General features: G+C 39.3%; 1 protein-coding gene across 5 annotated transcripts in view; it reads left to right on the top strand.

Moving 5' to 3' along the window:
• Positions 1–4,844: 4,844 nt before the first annotated feature.
• The window catches only part of mllt10 (MLLT10 histone lysine methyltransferase DOT1L cofactor), a 46,594-nt gene continuing 30,709 nt past the window's right edge, over positions 4,845–20,729 (top strand). The window contains exons 1-7 of one of the 5 annotated variants that reach the window (XM_061064816.1): positions 4,845–5,228; positions 8,379–8,458; positions 13,894–13,948; positions 16,146–16,255; positions 16,379–16,482; positions 16,601–16,694; positions 20,047–20,136. In XM_061064816.1, the coding sequence (XP_060920799.1) occupies positions 5,066–5,228; positions 8,379–8,458; positions 13,894–13,948; positions 16,146–16,255; positions 16,379–16,482; positions 16,601–16,694; positions 20,047–20,136 (696 nt within the window). In that variant the 5' untranslated portion in view covers positions 4,845–5,065. The remainder of the gene's footprint in view (positions 5,229–8,378; positions 8,459–13,893; positions 13,949–16,145; positions 16,256–16,378; positions 16,483–16,600; positions 16,695–20,046; positions 20,137–20,729) is intronic. The other 4 variants (XM_061064817.1, XM_061064819.1, XM_061064820.1 and 1 more) reach the window with 4 other exon arrangements.

Raw genomic sequence — 20,729 nt, 5'->3', positions numbered from 1 at the left:
CTCTCATGCGCCTGGATGTCTGAGCGGAGGCAACAAGACCGAGTGGCCGAGAAAGAGACCTCAAGCACGGTAGAGGTTTCTTACAACATCCCTGTGTGTGCTGGTGGTATGTGGGGAATACCTCGGACTACCAAAGCTTGTAATACAGGCTTTTTCAAGTGATGGCCATTCCTGTACACTTGATAAATTCCGCTTCAGTAGAAAAGAGACCATGACTAGATCAATTTGGTGCAAGAAGTTCGATAAGGAATAATAATTTATAATAAGCATATAAAGCCAAGTATAGGTTTAGACATATAAGTATTTGTGGGAACATTAGACACATGAACACATTTTTTAAAAATGACCCAAACCAAACAGAGATAGCCCACAGTTGAGAACTTAAATACATCTTATAAGAATAAAGTAATACATTAAATAAAACATATATATGTATATCGTTTGAAAGTTAAATGGAAATAGCTGTAGGTTTGCACAGAAATATGAGATATGACCGAAGAAGTGTGAAAAGGTTAATTATATCAGACACAAACAACTTTCATGGCACTTAAAATATCTCAAATAAATCACGTTTTCAATAATAATCTGTTTTATTCAAAGTGCGGTGTTCGCTATAGTGACTCATGGCAGTTTTCGCTGCTATTTGTATTATTCCAATGGGGAAGATCGATAGATTAAGAACACAGCTGTACACATACACACACATTGTAACCTATATTTGAACTACACTGAAACTGTTTGAAACATTAATGCCACTGCTGGACAGACAAGTGAAACTTTCATTAAAAAAAGGGACATGATTAATTGGGATTTGGCGTGCTTGCATTGTTAAACTCCTCGTAAAAGTCTAAAATGAAAACGTCCAAACTCCCGTACTGATTCTAAGACTCTTGAAACCTAACGCGTCGCTCCTGCAGCACCGAGTCATTTGTTTGGCTTCGAGTTTTATGGAGACACTCGGTCAAGGAGGCGCAGGCACTTGTAAGCGCATAGACTTTTTATGACACAAACCCACTGCCCCATGCCAAAACAATGAATTCCTCTCCACCCCCCACCACCCCGGGAGAATGTGATTTTACATGCAATTCGAGCCTGAAGTGTGTGCGGACAGTGGTGGGGGGAGGGGCCCTCTTCACCTTTCACCCCGCCGTGTTGGGACTGTTTGTATTTTTTTCCTGGGCCTCTGTGCTACTCGCCGACCACAGAAAAGAGCACGAAAGAATAGTGATGCGCCTGAATGTAGTGTAACCAAGACGGAAGCTCTATTGGTCATTTCAGTGTTTGCAGCTCTTAGAGAGATGACACTCCTTCCTGACTAAAAAAAAAAAAAACCTTGAAATTCAAATCAAATAAAGCTGATGAAATAATTTTGTCTATGCTTGTTTGTTTCTCCACGTCTGAAAATTATAAGGATCACATGACGCAGATGGACGTGAACCATTTCCGGCTGAAGAACAGATAGCCTACATGTACCATAAACTGCCAGAAACCATTGAAACACATGTAGAAAGTGCCCATGGAACAGAGATCAAAATGCCATTTAGAAAATCCATAACTCTGCTATATAGCCAGGCCCCCTTAAATGTAATGATGCATTCACTGGGCTTGGTTAATAATTGTTACTTGAACTATTAGCTGTATTGAATGATGGAGTGAAGCGATTAAGAACACTTGCAGGTAGGTTAAACATTTATCCTGAAATAATACAAATGTATGCTCAGCTAGATTGTGTAAAAACAGACCATATAGCCTTTGTAAAAAAAAAAAAACGTATCATGAACAACGTTATACTGCTTATTTAATTTAGCAATGTAAACCAGCCATATTCACTATGTTCTGCATGACACACGTGGAAAACATTAAATTACAAATACAAAATTAAAAGAACAAGCATGGTATCCTTTTGGTGAAGCTTATGAGCTCAGTATGTGAAAAACGTTCCTGCAAAACACACACACACACACACACACACACACACACACACACAAACAAACTTGTTTCTGAATAAAAACTGAGCCTAAATAACAAGAAAACCATCAACCACATGATACATTAGACAAAATAATAAAAACATAGACCATTAAGTTTCTCATACATTTGTGAATACAATGCCTTAACATATGATTTCAGATGGAGCTTACTTAAGTATGTGCATGTCGGGGGCTGCTTTTCCCAGTGTCATATCTCCTCCTTGAGATTTTTACATTCTCCTCATTCTGCACAGATACACCTCAAAACAATCACTTGGCCTATTCAAATCTGCCTGAAAGCTTTAGAGACCCCTTACCTTTTACATTGCAAGTGCAGAAAATTCCCCTTAAAAAAAAGAACAGATACTTAATGAGCGAGTTAGGAAAAGGCCTTTAAACCTTATAGTTTCATGCTGTCTCCACTTTCTCTGAATAATAATGCAATCGCAAAAATCAACTGAAAGGCATAAATACCTTAACTGAATAGGGTTTTAAAAAATGTCTGAATCTTATGTGTATGTTTTCTTCATACATGTTCAACTTTGCCAAAGTACTTTGCAAATGAAATAGTCTACAGTGCAGAAAATAGGGTTAAAAAAAAGCTGAAAACCCAAATAAAGTATGCCAAGAAATTTAGGGTGACATCATTATAGCGAAACAACTGAACAGAGGTGTGTAAACAGGAAAGCTTATTTTAATAAACAGATCTACGCTGTTGACACTGAAGATCCAACATACAGCATCTGGAGGGAGTGCTGGGTTATAGTGAGAGAATACCTTAAATTATATAAAAGCTCTGAGTGCTATATGTACTTTGAGGTCAGCAGTGGTGGTTGGAGGCAGACAGTGTTGCTGCAATTTGCTGTCTCAGAGAAAGCTTTCCTCTGACAGCCCAAGGAACATTATACATGATTCGTGCAGACTTTGACTTAATCAAGTGCAAGTTGTAAAAAATCATTTGCCATTTTCAGCGTTTCAGTAGCTATATGGGCCCCTCCACAGCCGCTGCCCCCTCCTTCGCCTCCCTTTGTTCTCTCCAGCTCTAATAGGTTTTCCCCTGCCACACACAATTCACTTTTTTTTTTTCTCTTTTCCCCAGCTCCCCATCCCTCCCACTCCCCCTTTTAGTGCAGTGCCCAGTGTCGACTGGAGCATTTGAGCAATTTGAAATTAAAGCAAACAATGGGCAGGCACTCCCAGGGACCTCTCGCTCACCATATTACACGGAGGACGCTCGTGTGCTCTTGCGCATTATTGGCAAGTCATTACGTTTCTCTGGAAACCAAGAGCGGGAGCTCGCTCAGAGGAATCGGTGATGCAAGCAGCAGCTGAGTGCTTGGAATAGCGTGTGTGTGTGTGTGTGTGTGTGTGTGTGTGTGTGTGTATGGGTTCTGGAGCATCCTTGGCAACAGCATGTGGATGCTGTCAAAACAAAACTGTATATTGACAGGTCTGATATTCAGCCTGATGTAGGGTCCTCAAAGCCCATTTCATGTTCTTTGAAAGATCCTTACAATAACAAGATTTTCAAATTACTTATTGCTTTTCAGTCACTATTAATACATTCTCTATTCTTAATAATTTTTAAAAGGGGTTTGGATCATGTACATTAAATATAGGCCATTAACTAGTGGAAAAATAATCAAGTTCCCATCCCAGCTGTTTATTGTTCAAAGATGTGCATACATAGAAACCATAATTCAAATGTATCATAAAAGTACTGCTGTCATTTTGTTTCAGATATCATATTAACTAAAACATTTTTAAAATGATAAAAATCAGCATGATTTGTACTTATAAGGGATAAATACTTTACTACTAATAAAAAGTGTATAAAACGTTGACATTTTCACAATGAAACACATATATAGAATCAATACATTTTAGAGCTTGTAAATGTGAAGCAAGATGTTCACGAGTGTTGGATGTTTCCTGTATTTCAGTGAATAACGCACTGTGATTTTGGCAGTAATGTGTTTGTAATGAAACTTTCACATGTTTTCAAAGAGTTCGGCTTGACACAACAAACACCTAAAAGCCTGTTTATAAGATGCACGCGTCTATGAATAGTAATGAAAGTTTGACAGTAGGCCTATCATTCATTATACTGTGAAATCTTACCATGTGGCTTTAGATTAGCTGCAAAAAAAAAGGAACCTACAAGAGTTCAGATTTCTCCTTACTGGATATTATAAAACAAAGCTTCAATAAATGAAACAAGCATCAACTCAGAGATTAAGGCTACAATAGTAGTGTCGTCTATGCAACTAGTTTAACAAACAAAAACACGTTTACTTTTTTTAAATCGGGCCCAGGCTATATATTTAGAGATTGCATTGCTCAACTTTGTCTTGTTTTGTTTTTGATAAATATAACAAGTAGTTGAACTAATATAGTTGTTTTTTTTTTAGATACTACTTATTTTTTCTTAACCAAACTCACATTGAGTTAAAAAATGAATGTAAGGCTCACAAGTCATGTACAACATACCAAATATGTACTTCACCGTGATGTAATAACACTATTAATGTGTAATGTGCTTAATCCAGACCCATTTTACTTCTCTACGAAGAACAAGTTTCCTGTAAACACATTTGGAAACACACACACACATTTGTTCACTACACTTTGTGCTTAAAGCTGCTGCTGCTGAACTCTGGCGTTATTTGATAGAAACAGTCACGTATTTGCCTACCCCAGCGTTGCTACAATGTTGACGGGGAAAAGTGAAGTCACTTGGCCACAAGTTTCAAACATTTCGGCCATGTGGAGCGAAATTTGCACGTTGTTACCGAGGGTCCAATCACATCCGTGTTTTACTTCCTATCAGAGGACACGCACGCGTATGCGCCTTGCGTCATTACGCATTTCCTGTTCTCTACGACGTCCCCCCTCTTTTGCTCACCATCGCGCCGTGAAGTAGATGTTTTGGTGAAAATACACGGTGTCAAAAAGGGACGAAAATACGTTTAAAACATGACATTTCGACCGAGTGGAACCTAAAGCTGTGTAGCGGGGGAAATAAGGAGGTTTTCAGCGAATGTTTCGGGTTATCTTTTTTGTCGTATTCTTCCGCATGTCCGCTTTCTTCGTAGATGGTCTCCGGCGAGCGTTGTCTGGCGGCGGACGACGAGGTGTCGAAAAATAATATGAAGGAGATGATCGGCGGGTGCTGTGTTTGCTCTGACGAGAGAGGCTGGGCGGAAAACCCGCTTGTGTACTGCGACGGACATGGCTGCAATGTCGCCGTGCATCAAGGTAAGCTGTACTGGTAAGCTCGGCTAGGTGTTAGCTGTTAGCCGTGGGGCTAGTTAGCGTTGTCTTGGTACAAGGTTATGTTGCGCCCCGTATGTAGCCTCCTCCTCCGGCGGCTACCCTCAACAAGGCCAGGCTGAGGTCAGGCTCAACTCATGCAGCAGGGCAGTCCTCTGTTTTGTTTCTGGCAGCTAACATAGCCTGTTTAATCCGCTTTGGACTAAAGTTGGCAGCTGGTGTATGGAGGTCGTCTGTTCATTCCCCTGTCAGAAGCTGTCATATTGTTTATAGTGGGAGTCCACGCTTGTCTTCAAGGATCTTCCCTCCGATTAAGACCATTGACAGATAACTTGTTGTCTGCATGACATGGCACACGGAACAGATAATGTGTGTGTAAGTGCTGCCTTCTTATGTTAAATCTAACAAAGTTCATGCATCCAAACAATGATTTCTGACACGCATGTTGTCTTGCAGTAAACAGTGGTCTTCAGCTGGAAAGACGGTGGATGACTCAGATGATGACGTCCACTGTTTACAAATGTAACAGCTGGCCATGTGTCCAACACAGCAAGAGCCTGAAAACTATTTGCATTGTCAGTTACTGTAATCACATGCAGAAGCATGCTGGTGTATTTACACTTTTAACATGTTGTTAAGTGAGACCTGGCACGATCACATCAGTAATAACATACCAGTTGCAGGACTGTAACATACCTTGCAACACAACTGGGGTTAATATATCTGACCCACATGTTTCTCTTTGTGGTATTTAAGTTGCATTAACAGGATTAGCACTAATATGTTTTAACACATTGTTTATAAGATACCTATACCTTTGCCAAATCTCATAGTATTACTATCAGCGTCACACAATTCCTCTGTCAGTCAAGATTCATGACTCAGCAGGATATATGGTATCACACTGTCTAAGATGATGTGCATTTAGTAGTTTAGTTAAAGATACCATCAACCATACGTATATCCCCTAACACGTTATTTATGCCACATTTTAGATCATAAAGCTTCAATATGAAGAGTTAATAAACACTGAAAACTGGAATAAGGCGTTTTCTAAATCACATCAGATTAAATCCTTATATCAAACAGGTACTCATTGCAAAATATTAAACGGCTTCGCAGATGTTAAGTTGTAAATTTTATAGGTTAATAATAAATCATGCAGGGCATTGCCTACTTTATATATGATAACCTGTTTTAAAGCAGTTTCTGTTTAAATCAAACAATGTTTGCCTGATGAAATGTAAATAGGAGCATTCAACAGCGTGCATTGAGGGGCTTTTTGGGATTTCAATTGTTGCCAGCAGTTGGTTAATGACAAAAAAATTGAGTTTAGATTAAAGCTTTTTGTTATTAAAGAATTATAATATCTACCAGAGAAATGGCATTTATTGAATTCGAATCAATTCTGCCAAAACAAGACCCACTAAATATTTGCAACAAAAAAAAAGTATTGAGCCCTGAAGTGCTTCAATTAATCAGGCTCAATGTCCAAATTTACACTATATATTGTTTCTATAAAAAATGTCTTATACTGATTCTGTAGGTAACATTTTGAGAGTTTTTTGTAAGATAGCAAATGCTGTTTGTAATGTGTTGCAATGCACACAAGTAAAAAATGCACATGTAAGTAATTTTTTATTGTCAAGTGTCGAGATTAAATCTGGTACAAATTTATCTAGACTGTTTTTATTTTATTTCAATTTTCACTTAATGTTTTATGGTGGGACAAAAGTATTCATCAGCAGCACGGTCAACAAGTGTTTTTATTCTAAACTATTGTGTTTGTATTTTTCTTACATGAATGTTTGTTAAATATTGTATCTCATACTAACAGCATAGCTGCGCGCTACACAGGATGCAGTACATTATAAATTGCAAGTGCTCAAATTAGTTGACAACTTGACATTAGTTGACATATTAAGGATGAATGAAAACACGTGTTCTTTGTCTTTAAATGCTCTCCCGAGTCTTTGAGAAAAGCTGAAAATAACAACAAAGCAATCACAGTACTGTGTTTGACATCTGTAATCAGGGCAACAATAAAAATGGCAAGAGAATCAACCAGCCAGCCATAATAATTCAATGAATCAGGTATGCAGTGTTTGCAGAATATCTGAACCTCCAGCTGTCTTCAATGTTTTTTCTGTAAATCTGGTAACAGTTTCTTTATTTCTACATTTGAACTTTGTAACCTTTGGATGTTTTGTTCCCTGAGATCGGGATTATAGCTGTTTATTCCACTGGATTATGGGCTCTGGTCTGATCAGAGATAATCTGAAAATGTGTAGAGGTAGGCTATTTAGGGTCGTGATACTGCATTTAGGGTCGTACTGCCTGTGCTGAAACGTCTAAAGCCCTTTTTTATACAGAAATTCTCCAACAGCACTCAAAGAATGCTATGCTGTTGTGCACCGTTTTTCACTTAACTACAGACCGCTGTTATAGTGCTGCCCCATTGTATGATTTTTGCGCTTCCTGCTGGCATACATCTTTGGGAACCAGCAGCGCCGGAAAAACATACAAACTCACATTGCTGTCCTGTCCTTCAGCGTTGATTCACCTCTGTTACTTCTTTGTAACTACCTTAGATACTGGCTTTACAACATAGCAATTTTCTCTCCTAGTTTTTTGCTTTGTACTCTTGCGCAAAACAGCAAGGCAGAATAATGGTACTGTTACTATCTGCGGTAAATTAGGTTTTGTAAATCATTACTGTTGGCTAAGTGGACAAAGTGTAAACGTTAAAAATAGCAACCAAGTCTCTTTTGCCTTGTGGCCCTTACAAAATGACAGAAATTAACCTTTTGGTTAGTAACATAAAACTGCCTCAAATAATATAACAATGTGACTTCTAGCGGTCGTTATGACTTTTTACTTAATCTGTGATGTAACAAATAACAACAGTGTGTTGGCGCAGTCTGTAAGATCTAAACTTTGTTCACGGTTTCATTTCAACCAGAAAAGTAACAAGTTGCCTTCTGCATTGAAATAGTTAGTTTGTGGAGATGTCATTTCATCAGGAGTTATTCTGTTTAGTGTTATTCCAATTAACAGTGTTATATTCTGTGGTATAAAGCTTTTGTTGTGGTTTTGTTCTCGTAAGTTAATTCCCCCCCCTCTGTCTCTCCTCAGCCTGCTATGGCATTGTGCAGGTGCCCACAGGTCCCTGGTTCTGCAGAAAGTGTGAGTCTCAGGAGAGAGCGGCCCGCGTGGTGAGTCACATAATCCAGCTATCATTTCTTTTGAGTGATCCCCTGGAAAAAAAAGACTCTTTAGTAAAGATTGCGGACTTGCTCTTGAACAATCCTGCAGTCATTTATAGATATGCCAAGAAAATAGTGGCATGTTAGGACCTTTGTGCTTAGTGTGTGTTAGTCCAAAGGGCTTGGAGGACATAAGTTAAAATATCACAATGCAGCTTCAAGAAGATACTGCTAGTTACATTTCATCACCCTCAGTAATGTCTCTAAAGCCTCGCTGTTGGCTGGTTTGTTCAGTGCCAGTCACCTACATTCAAACAAGCAGGAACAATGTTGAATGAAAGAGCAAGCATGATTTTTTTTAATTTTTTCCCATTTCTTTGTCTCTAAATGTGCATCCTCTGCGGTTTCTGGATATATTTGTTGACATGTGAGCGGAGACAAAGCACAGCAGAAGGTTTATTTTTTATGACAGCTTGTAGATTCACATCTTTCTTTGCAGCCTTTCTCTCAACATTTCTCCCTTCCTTGGTTTGCATTGCAAGATTAGGAAAGCTATTGAAAAACAACGTCACACAGTCTAGTCAAAGACCCTTCTACTGTCCACTCACACTCGCTACCACTTACTGTACATTGACCTAAACCAGAGTGAGAGAATACGAGTACTCCCTGTAACGTAGAGTCCAATATTTTAAAAAAGGTGGTTTTAGCTGCTGAACTTAAAACAGCCACTTTGCCTCCAACATTGTGCCCATTGTGTTGAAACACATTTAATTTCAAGGATTAACTAATTCATCAGCCATTATCGGACAAGGTTTAGGTAAAAAAAAAAAAAAAAAAGGTAACCTTCTTGCTCTTTAAGAGCAGCTGTCTGTACCAGTAGTATTGTGAACCATAATGTGAACCAGCATCCGGCCTGGAGGCGACCTTGGTATGCAGTATATGAACAAAATAATTGAACAGCATAAACAATGAGTACAAATGTAGCTTGCAAGTGAGCCTTCTTACTTCATTATTTTCTTTGACAAAAGTTGCACATGAGCAGAACTGATTAGAACGGAGGTTTACAGAAGAAGTCATGTTCAAAACATTCAGACTTGGTAGCCTATCTTTTATAAATGTTCACACTAAAATGAATAATAGACAGCGAAAAACCATCACTTCAACCCTGCCTGGACTGCAAAGTATTAAGCTTTTGTATTTAACCAAACGCAAAACCATTGTACCCCATTTGCAACAAGTGCATTGCAGTAATAAAAGAGTATAACATTCAGAGGGCATCACTTTGAAACCCCTGATCCAGACCAACTTTCCCAGAGTGATCACAGGAGAGGGATGGCAAAGTAAAGTACAGAGATGTTACCTTGGTGCCTGCACAGCCCAACAAAGATTTACAGAAGCTTCCCTCTGTTTGTCATGAATCTTGGCAAAAAGGAGTGGCCATTCATAGACTCCGAAGTAGTGAAGAATGAGAGTGAGAATGCATGCTGGCCGTTTGGGGATGATAGACGTAGCTGACTGACATTTCAACTATTCGCAGGTCTGAATTACCAGCTACAGATGTGTTTGAAAAGCTTTTAGATGAACTGAAAAAGGCAGACGTCGGGTCTAAAGCAGTCGATGAATTCTTAAACTAAAATGACATGCCATTTGTAACCGTTTATTCTGTTGTAGCACTTTGTTGGTATGCTTGGGTCAGATGTGACCACAAAAGTTTATTCAAAAATATTCAACATTGATGACGAATTGGAGGGAGATATTGCTAGAGTTTATTATCAATTATTTAACGTTTCCCCCTTTCGTTATGGTTCAATGCAGTGATAGCACTGATCTCTGGTTTAATAATAATGCATTTCAATGTGCCTCTTCAGGATATGTGACTAAAATGTATTTAAATTACTGTGTATTTGAATGGTAGACAGAGGAGGAAGAAGGAGCAGCATACAGAGAGAAATATAGTGTTATTGGTTATTGACACTTTCTATGGTTAGGTTCACTCACAGCATTGATTTAATACTGTTCATGCCCTTTGATGGGCCTTTGTCACATACAGTATGTGACTAAACTTGCTTTATTGCAAACGTGAAACAGAAATGTTTCCATTTTACTACATACATTTGCATTTATTGTTGTTGAAAATATTACTGATGACAAATTAATATCAAACTGACCCGTTCAACAGATCTCTGGATCTTGTCACTTCAAACTAAACTGATTGGGCTAAAGAGCCTCAATATATTATGTGTTCTTATTGTGAAACCACAGTTATATTGCTTGCCGACTGCCAAGTTTCAACTTAATGTGACCTCGGCAAACTTCTGAAGACTTGTCGAGATGTTGTTAGGGCAAGATTTCTATGAGTAGTGGTTGATACAGGTGCCAGGAATGATCTGTTCACTTTAAGAACTTGTAGCAATGAGGACAGAGTTTCTTCTTCAGAAACTAAACAGGATAACTAGATATCCAATTAATCTATTAACCAGATAAGGAGAAACCGGATTTGTTATCCAAAATACTAGAGGTGACCCCATTTAGTCAAATACTCGACGATTCGTTTGTCAGAGCCTCAGGCGACTGTTTGTTTCTTCGCTGGTCTGATTGGCACACACTGGGCTGGCAGTGTGTGAGCCTCATGTATTGGACATCATGTGTGATATCGTTATAAGGTCAAATTGATGCAGAATGACTGAGTACAATGATAGATCAAGTCCTATCGTGGAATAAATGTTATTCCAAGTCTAGAAGACAAAGAGTTGAATGATGTGGTTTAAACTCAAATGAGAATATCAATGAGTGCAAAAACTAAACTAAACTAAACTTTCGACTTTCATCAGTCGACTATAGGAAAATCTGACCAATCAGATTCCACTCTAAATCCTTAGTGGGGGACAGGCCTAAAAAAATACTGACAATAACAATGTCTCTTTAGTAGGGTTCCAAATTTCTGGGAATTTTCAAAGTTGGAAACTTTCCATGGGAATTAACAGAAATTTATGGGAATTAACGGGAATAAACCAGGAATTTACAAAATTGAAGATTGGCCCTTAACAGGGAACTTAAACATATTTGGGGAAAATATATTTTAGCATAATCTTGACTAAAAAAAACCTGATTTCATGCAAGTACACGTGAATATCTATGCTATTCCTCATTCACATGCACATAGCACACTGCTTACTGCAGGGCTATTGAGGCCACGCCCCCTACACACTTTTGAGCCCAGATCACAAGACTATTGAAGCCAATAAAATATAAAAACTTGATAAAGTTCTACTTACAAAGAAATCTGTTGAAATGTCATCTTTTTTAATTGTATTATTTTGCATAGATGTCTGCTGACAAAACAAAATGTTTATATTTATGCTTGGATATGATACAGTTCCTTGTATTTGTACATGAAAATCAAGAGATTTTTATGAAATAAAGAAATAATAAAGATAATCTTGTTGTCTATAGCCTGCAAGTGTTGAGTTTAGACAGATTGTGGGTTTAGTAGGGATGGGAATTTACAGTAATCCCTGTACTCGATTACTCGAATTACCTAATGAATTATTTATTTTTTTAACCGTAAACCAAAAAAAAGGGTTCGTCGGACCTCCTGGACCGGAATATTTAAACATAAATATAAATAAATAACCAACAACTTAATGGGAGCATATCTCCAGTTACCATTTTGGTTATTAGCAGGCTAATCTTCTCCGCTCTGGTTTCGTCACAACGACGTGTGCTAACAGGGCTAGCAAATGACGTGTGATGCGAGACTGCCTGTTTTCTGTCTCTGCTGTTTTCTCCTTGTGCTTTAAGTGCATGTGGTTAAGCATCGAACTAGTATTTCTATGGTATGCAAGTTTAACGCCACATATCTTGCACTGCACATTAACTTCATAGTTTTTGTCGGAGTACTTCAAGACATCACTTTTCTTGACTGACATGTCGCAGGTGTAGCAGACGGTTCTGTATTTGTTGTGCTTTCGGTGTAATAATACGTTCCTAGAGAGTTGCCGTAGCTGCTGTAAAATAGTTGTTTTTGCTGAAATCTGGCTCGGTGTGTACTAAAGCTGAAGCCGTGGCCGGAGAAGTCATACCTTTGTATCCTGTTAATTATTTTCCTACCCAGTATATTCAGTTAGGCGGGGAAAAAAAGCTGGGTCACACATGTAACGCTGTATGAGTTCAAGTTTTGTAGCTGAAAGCAGCACTTGCACAGGTGCGCGAGTAACAAAATGTGACTTGAATAATGGGTCAACGGTGAGTACTCGAGTACTTGTACCCATCCCTAGTGTTTAGAAAATATAAAGTAGTATTTTATGATACAGCACTTATTTTACAGAACTTTAAGAAGTGATGGCCTTCAGTTATTTTTATATTAAGTAAGTACTCCCATTACGGTCGAGGCTTGACATTATAACTGGCACGTTGACCCAGATGCCTGGGAAAGCTTATTGTATGTTCCACTGGCACGCTCAGGCCAGTTAAAATACTGCTTTACAAATAAAAAACATTAACATTTTATTCATACATTCAAATACTGGTGTTTTGTTAGTGTTTCCTGTGAGATCATCTTGTTAATTATAGCTACAGCATCAACTCTAAGCACCCACACACACACACGTGTGTTTCAAAGTTGAGTCGTGCTTCAGCACAATACGGGTTAACTTGGCTGACTGTGGGTGCGCCCTTAAACATTAATGTTCCTGTGTCAGTGGATACAATGGTGTTGCCAGTGATCTTATGTCTGATGTAATGTCAAACCCTGGAGGGAATATGAAGTATTTAGGTATGTGCAACAAACAAGTTGATTGTTTACCAACACTTTATTGGTAATAATGGTTATTATAGGAAACCAGGGAGAAAGAGCAGGGAATGACATGAGGGAAAGGAGCCATAGGCCGGACCTGAGTCTAGGCCGCCCGCTTGGAGGACCATAGGCTTTGTACATGGGGCACAATTTTTGGGGAAAGAGAATATGTTTACGAAAGACCTTAAGTAACCCCTGTAAGATGTGTAGCATCTTGAAAAAAAAAAAATGGGAACAAGATCTTCTTCCTGTTCCTCTTCACTGTGAGGGAAGTAACCTTCACTCACAGTCCTCTTCGTGTATGAGGCTTAAATATGGGGTACACCAGCTCAGTTGCAGGCAACTCAGAGGAGTGGACAGTTTCCTGGGCAGTTGCTTTTGCACACACACACACACACACACACACACACACACACACACACACACACACACACACACACACACACACACACACACAGGGAGAAACAACCTCAGGTAGCAGATAGCGAGCAGCTTTTCCCAGAGAGTTTCTGGCCTCCTGTCCAAGTCAGGACCACTTGTCAGGTTAGGTTACCTGACAGACTGACATATTTGTCATACTTGTGTGTTTGTGTCTTACTTGACTTTTTTTTTTTTTGTACATGACCTGATGTTTCTTTCTCACATGCAGAGATGTGAGCTGTGTCCCCACAAAGATGGAGCTCTGAAGAGGACAGATAACGGAGGTAAATTCTCTCTCCACTACATACACACTTTAACACACTCCACACACAAACATCTGTGGTGAGCCTCTTGTGTATTTTGTCATTAATTGCGTGTCACTGGCAAGTTTAAGGGGTGTGAGCATGCTGGGAGAGTTATGTTGCTGTTTGTTGTGTGTGCTGCCTCTCTTCACCGACTTTGCCAGTCCATGTTTTATGAGATTGTGTGTGTGTGTGTGTGTATGTTTATGAGGGGGCGGGACAGGATGGGTATAGTGCATGGCCTGTGAAGAGTCTCCTCTCTGGGTTCATTGGGAGGTCAGCTTGGTGGAGACTGTAAATATTCTGTGTGTATGTGAGTGTGTGTGTGTGTGTGTGTGTGTGTTTGCTTGAGTCAGTCAGAGAGCGGCACAGCTGTGGGATTGTGTCCAGGCCTGCAGGGAGGCATCAGGACAACACTAACACACACCGTTTTACTACTTTCTCTTTTATTTTACCCTTCCCATGACCCCTCTCTCCCTCTCTTTTTCTTTTCCTCCCATTTTTCTCTCACCGTCTCATTCCCCCGGCCGTCCGTTTCTCAGCTTCTGGCAGTTCCTCTTCACTTGTTGATCTGTGTGGTAGTCGCTGTTATTTCAGGTGGGACAGTAATAAAGCAGAGCAAAGGTATTAGTCTAAAACTAGTATTTGATCTTTTATCTCAAGAAGAAGAAAGAAAAGCAAGACAGAGGGAGAGAAATAAATTAATTATTAAGCCGCTTTTTTGACTTTTATAGCTTTAGATGTATAGTAAATATGTGTGCTTCTATTAAAGTACAAAAATAATAACGTACAGTTTGAGGAAGTTTCACACTTAGAGAATGATAACAAAAAGTAATCATTCAGATATAAAATAGGGTTTCCATAAATAAATATATCAGCAACAGGTTCTTACAAGGCAATATGATGTGGGATATGTGGCAGCAATATAAACATTTGGATTTCGTTTATCAAGAAACTGCTGGTGTTTTTTGGGTTGAGGTTTAAGGGTGATTTATGCAAGAAGTGCCGTAGAGCCATCATCAGAAACTGACAGCATTTTGTTTTTGAATCAAAACACACTCAAGATGTGTAATCGGCAAGATTCAAGGTCTTTGTCTCAGCACATCAGAGAGAAGAGGATGTTTGTAATGCTTTGTTGGTAGTTTGGGGGGTAAAACATTTGAATGCTCAGTTTGCAGAGGAAGGCTGTGCCACTTTTATAGTCCTGTTTTATAGGCCTCTTCCAGATTCTTGGAGGGACTTCAAAACAACAACATGCCCCCATTTCACACCCGCCGCCTCCCTTCCGTCCCGCCCTCTGCCCTCCTCCCCCTGTCCCGCTCACCAGGTCAAAGGCAGGTCAGGGGTTCAACTGTAAGTTTAAGCCTGTTTTTTTTTTTTTTCCCGCTACGGGGAAAAACAGACACCTTCAGTGTGGCAGGAGACTCCCACCTCCGTTTGACCCTCCGCCGACCCCCTTCTGCTCCTCCTCGGCCCGTCGTCAATTCTGCTGCCACTCCAGCAGGCCCCCTTGTCATCCCACCGCCCCCAGTTTGTCTTCACTGACAGGCAGCTGTGTGTTAGTTGGATAGATTAACTACCAGTTTGTAATTTAACATATTTACGATTCAGCTTTCACAAAGTTCATTGGGGACTGTAACTCAAAGGGCATTTTTTGGACAGTTTCATGATGATTCAATATGACATTTAGGTTCTGTTCTGTGTGCGTGTTTGTGCCAGGGACGTTTTATGTATGATTGTTGATAGTTTTTTTTTAATTTTAGACTTGACCCAAACCAAAAGCGGCATACTTTCATGGTGTGGCCAGAAACAAGTTCAAGCACTTTATTTAGTTTTTTGTTTATGGTCATATATACTTAGAAGGACATAACTAATCATGTGTGCAGATGAATGGAATGAACCTGAAATAAACTGGACCAATCACAGAAGTGTAACAAAAGAATCAGAAATGTATTTGGGATGGAGACCATTTGTCGGTCACATGTTCAAGAGTCTGTGTGAACAACTCTAAAGAATGTGCAGGAAGGGGCATTTTATTTTGTTCAACACAGCTGATTAAATTGTGTAGTGAGATATATAGAGCAGGTTATCAGCCTTTGTCCCTCTTGCGACACATTTTAAAGCGTTGCCACAAACTTTAGCTGTGCTGAGGTTAATGTCTTTCTCTGTGTTTTTGCAGGCTGGGCCCATGTTGTTTGCGCCCTTTACATACCTGAGGTGGAATTTGCCAATGTGTCTACTATGGAACCGATAGTTCTCCAGTCTGTGCCTCACGAGCGCTACAACAAGGTAACAAAATGTATTCCCACATTCTGAAATGTTACAAATCAATTGATGAGGAAGCTATGGAAGAGTATGTTTTTTTTGTTTGTTGAGGTTACACATTTCTCATTTCTATGTGCGTTTGTGTAGACATGCTATATCTGTGAGGATCAGGGCAGAGAAAGTAAAGCAGCCACTGGGGCATGTATGACCTGCAACAAACATGGCTGCCGGCAGGCCTTTCATGTCACATGGTGAGACCGATTTAAATCACATTAACCCCACAAAGAGGGAGCTTGTTTCTTCAGTTTTCTTCACTAAAATGCAAGAAAAGTGTTGAGTACCAGTACAACAATCTCCTCTCTGCCACAGTGCCCAGTTTGCGGGGTTATTATGTGAGGAACAAGGATCAGACGCAGACAACGTCAAGTACTGTGGATATTGCAAATACCACCACAGCAAATTGGTGAGTGTCCTCTCATATTTGCAACCTTTTCCACTGATAGCTTGTCTATTAATACTGTAAACCATTACTTCACACGTCATGATGCAGTGTCTAATGGTCAACATCATGAAGGATACACATTTTTTTCCTATTGTTTTGGGGGTTTCAAATTTAAACGATACATCAGTAACTTGTTCAAAGTTGTGATGGTGTAGATATACAATTCGGTATTTGTGTGTTGTACATGACAAGTTTCACAATTTCTTTTTTGTTTACACTTCATTAATCCCAAGGGAAATGATTACGTTTATTTTTAAAGACGCTCTTCACACATATTCCTTAAAGCACTAACAGGACCTAAACACATGCATTAATAGAGAGATGTCAGAGTGACATATCTGCACAGAGACTGGCTCCACGAGCAGTCAGGGGTCCAGTGCCTTGCTCAAGGGCATTTCAGCACAGGCAGTGCTCGGGAAGTAAACTGACACCTCTCTCGCACACGTGTTCCGAACCAGGACTTGAGCCATCGACCCTCTGCTCACCAACCCAAGTCCCTACAGACTAAGCTGTCGCCTAGCTTTTAAAGACTCATGTATACACTTTATTTAAAAAAAATTAGCTCTGATCTTTCTTTTATTAATATCAGTATGAAGTCACTCTTATTCGTTTGTTATTTCTATGTGATGCTGGAGTGCCCTTAAGTCTAACAATAAGGATGATTGATATTTTGGCCATCTAGATCTACACATAAAATAACCTTTTACACACATCACACTTTACTTTCTTTACTTTTAATCCTTTTCCTAACCTTAAATACTTTCTTATGTCCTCCACCCCTCCATCTTTTTCTACCCTCTTTGGACAATTACTTTTTCCTGCGCGCCCGTCTCCAACCTTCCTCCATTGCCTCCCATTTTTTCTTCTCCATATAGTTTATCTTCTCAGCGGACCAGTGTTACCCAACAACTTGTCACAATCCACCTGTGCGTTATCCTCAATCAACACCTCACTATCTCTCCTTATTCCTCCTCCCTCCTCATCCCTCTAGTTTCTCTGACAACTCCATCCACTCCCTTGTGTATTTATACTCAGCTCAGAGTGGGCGCTGTGGGTTGGGTTTTGCAGTTGATGGGACCCCTGGGTCTGGTTTTGATGTTTAATTTAAAAAAAATGTTAATCAGACTCAATCATTACTTATGCATTTTAATTTCTTAACAAAAACCTTTACCTGATCAATTAACTTTTTTTTGTAAGCAACCTCTCCTGTCAGTTGTCTTTTATTATTTAATCATCAGGTATAGCAGAAGCTTTTGTACAACTTAAATTTTGACACATTGTTTCAATTGAACCTTGCAGTGGCAGTTAAGTGCTGTAAGGGAAGTCTACCGTATAAAAATACAAAGTAGAATTAATAATATGGCTTTTAAGGGCTTAAGGTTAACCTTGAGAAGACAGAAAAACTGAATCTTTTTTATTACATTTTTTAACAATTGGCATTCACTCCTCAATGACAGATAACTGGTTTATTGTCCATGATTGCGGTCCTTCCTCATCTTTTGTGGTCTGTTAGCCTTGCGCTGACCATGAAGCCAGCATAATGCAAACCTGATAGGTGGACAGCTCGCCTTTGTCAAACACAATTCAATCAGATAAGAGAGGAATGAAAAGGAGAGGCGTATCAACACAAGTCCAACAACTGGATATGCAGAGGAAATGTGATTTCTGTACACGCACATTGACTGAAGAGATGTCCTGTTGTGCTCTAGATTTTGTTCCATCTCTCCAGCAGTTAACAACCTTTCCCACATGAACACACATAAGTGCGTACACATTGTTGAGTTGGGGGAGGGACTCTAAGAAGAAATAAGCAAACATGACTTGATTCTTAAAATTTCTGGAACAGTGGTTTGATGGAAACACAGGGAAAGCTATATGTGTGTGACACACAAACACACACCGATGACATTTTGCAATGTTAACAAACGCTGATGGAAAGACTCATGCTGTTGTATTGATCGTGTATGAATGGCTTTTGATGCTGGTGCATAATGTCATTAAGCTGAGATCGTGTGGATGACAGGAATGTACGAGAGGGAATCAATGACGAGGAGAGCAATGTTGTTAGCAGAGAGCGTTTCATAAAATGCCTCTTGATGGATGTATACGGCATGTTAGCAACGTATGGTATTTGACTGGACTCAGCCATCATCCAAATCTAATTTTGAACTGAGTTCATCCTTGTTTAGTCTGGACTAAGATTTCTCCTCCGTCAGCTATTTCATCAAGACGATGTACAATCCATTTTCCTCATTTTTTAGTAGCTTAATTGAACTGTTTGATAAATCAGCGTTACTTTTTTGTTGTTTTACTTTGCTGGTACAGAGATGCATCTAAAAGCATCTCATGTGATCAGATCTATAAACCATGTTGCCTAACTTTTTGTCACTAGCTGTCTGACTAAGCTGCTTTCCAAAGCAACTTATCTTAAGCGGATGATCATTTTTGCAGTACAGATACAGTAAGTTGCATTTATTGAATTAAAAGTGTAATAAAGCTGAAAATCTATCCAAATAAAACGGAGCACCAACATTAAAAGGGCAGAGCAGTACAACAATACATGGTTACCTCCAATATGGCAGCATTAGAATCCAGATTCTGACTTTTAAAGGGAAGGCATGTGACAAAAGCTGCTTGTGGGGTCATGAACACTTGTCCAAAAATGCAGTTGCCTGGGAGAGTAAATTCATCCCCATTTATTAAAGAATCCTTGGCCTTAGATCCGTAGTTTTTTTGAGTAGGGATTAGATAAGCATCACACATCAAGGTGCAATTTATGACTTAAGTTATTTATCACACCAAGGCATCAGATTCAATGAGGAGTGACTAGGGCAAAGTTTGATCAGCAAGGCCTTTTATTTGTCCCACGATGCCTCTTTGGATGTTACTTTTTGCAAAGCAGTTTTAAAACTGTAGTAACACCCAACTTATGGTGTTGTAGGGCCTTACTTTTGCCATTCTTCTGCTTTATAACTCTTCAAATACATTGGTTTTGTTTGGTCAATGGAAGGTCAAATAAGAAGAGCATTTTTGGTGCAGTTTACATCTAATGTATAGCTGTTTGAACTTCCTCTACCGCCATGCATTTCATACTCGTACCAAAGAGCTCACACCTGTAACCATCACTTTATAACCAATGCCAAATGCTTTTTGACTGTTTTGGAATTTTGAGTTTTCCTTAAGTTCAGTCAGTTTTTTTTTTTTTTTTTTAGCTTCATTTTTTTTTGTTCCTTTTTCTAGTTCTTTTTTGGTTCTAGCCTTTTTTCTCTGGACTTCATCCAGTAACTTGGAGTTCCTCTTTACCTTTTTTTAGCGAAGGAGCAGGGGCCGTGGTAGTAGGTCTCAAAGATTAAGTGACTCTTCCACTCAGTGTATGGATAGACCCCAAGACACGGACGATAAGGTAAGACAGCCCTCAGATCTAACCCTCTCTATGCCTCCAACCCCATGACTGCGGCTCAATCGGAAACATACGCCCTCAGTTTCACATGCTCTCTCTGTGAAGGGACAGACAAACCACTGATCAATAATCATTTTCAGTGGACATTTTAATGGCTTTGTAATGAGCTTTTACGGAGACAGTTTGTGAATACAATGGCAAGAGATTATTTATGACAAGAAGAGTGACTGAGGACCTATGTTTGTGTAATTATAAAGAGAAATGGAAAAAAACTGGTATGTGTGCATGTTGAAATGATTTTCAGTCATTAAATTAGGAATTAGGAATAAACTCAGCTCACAAGAAGACACAATACAAAATATTGGGTTCACGAGTTTGAGACTATATTTTAACTATATTTTTAAGAAAACTTTGATTACAAAATATATGACTGGAATAGTTCAGTTGACTTGGTGCAATTCAGGTGTGAAGTTGCAACATTGTTTTTGCACTGGATTTGTTTTGCTCTTACACGGCCCTTTGTCAAGTGCACCAAAGCCTGTTCAAATGTTGTGTACCGTAGCCACCCACCTCTAGTCAGGGTTGTAGCTCCGGTC

Source organism: Labrus mixtus, chromosome 19, assembly GCF_963584025.1.
Source record: "Labrus mixtus chromosome 19, fLabMix1.1, whole genome shotgun sequence".
NCBI classification, from domain to species: Eukaryota; Metazoa; Chordata; class Actinopteri; order Labriformes; family Labridae; genus Labrus; species Labrus mixtus.
Note: the sequence above shows the minus strand (reverse complement) of the source record. Positions and strands in the feature narration are given on the sequence as shown.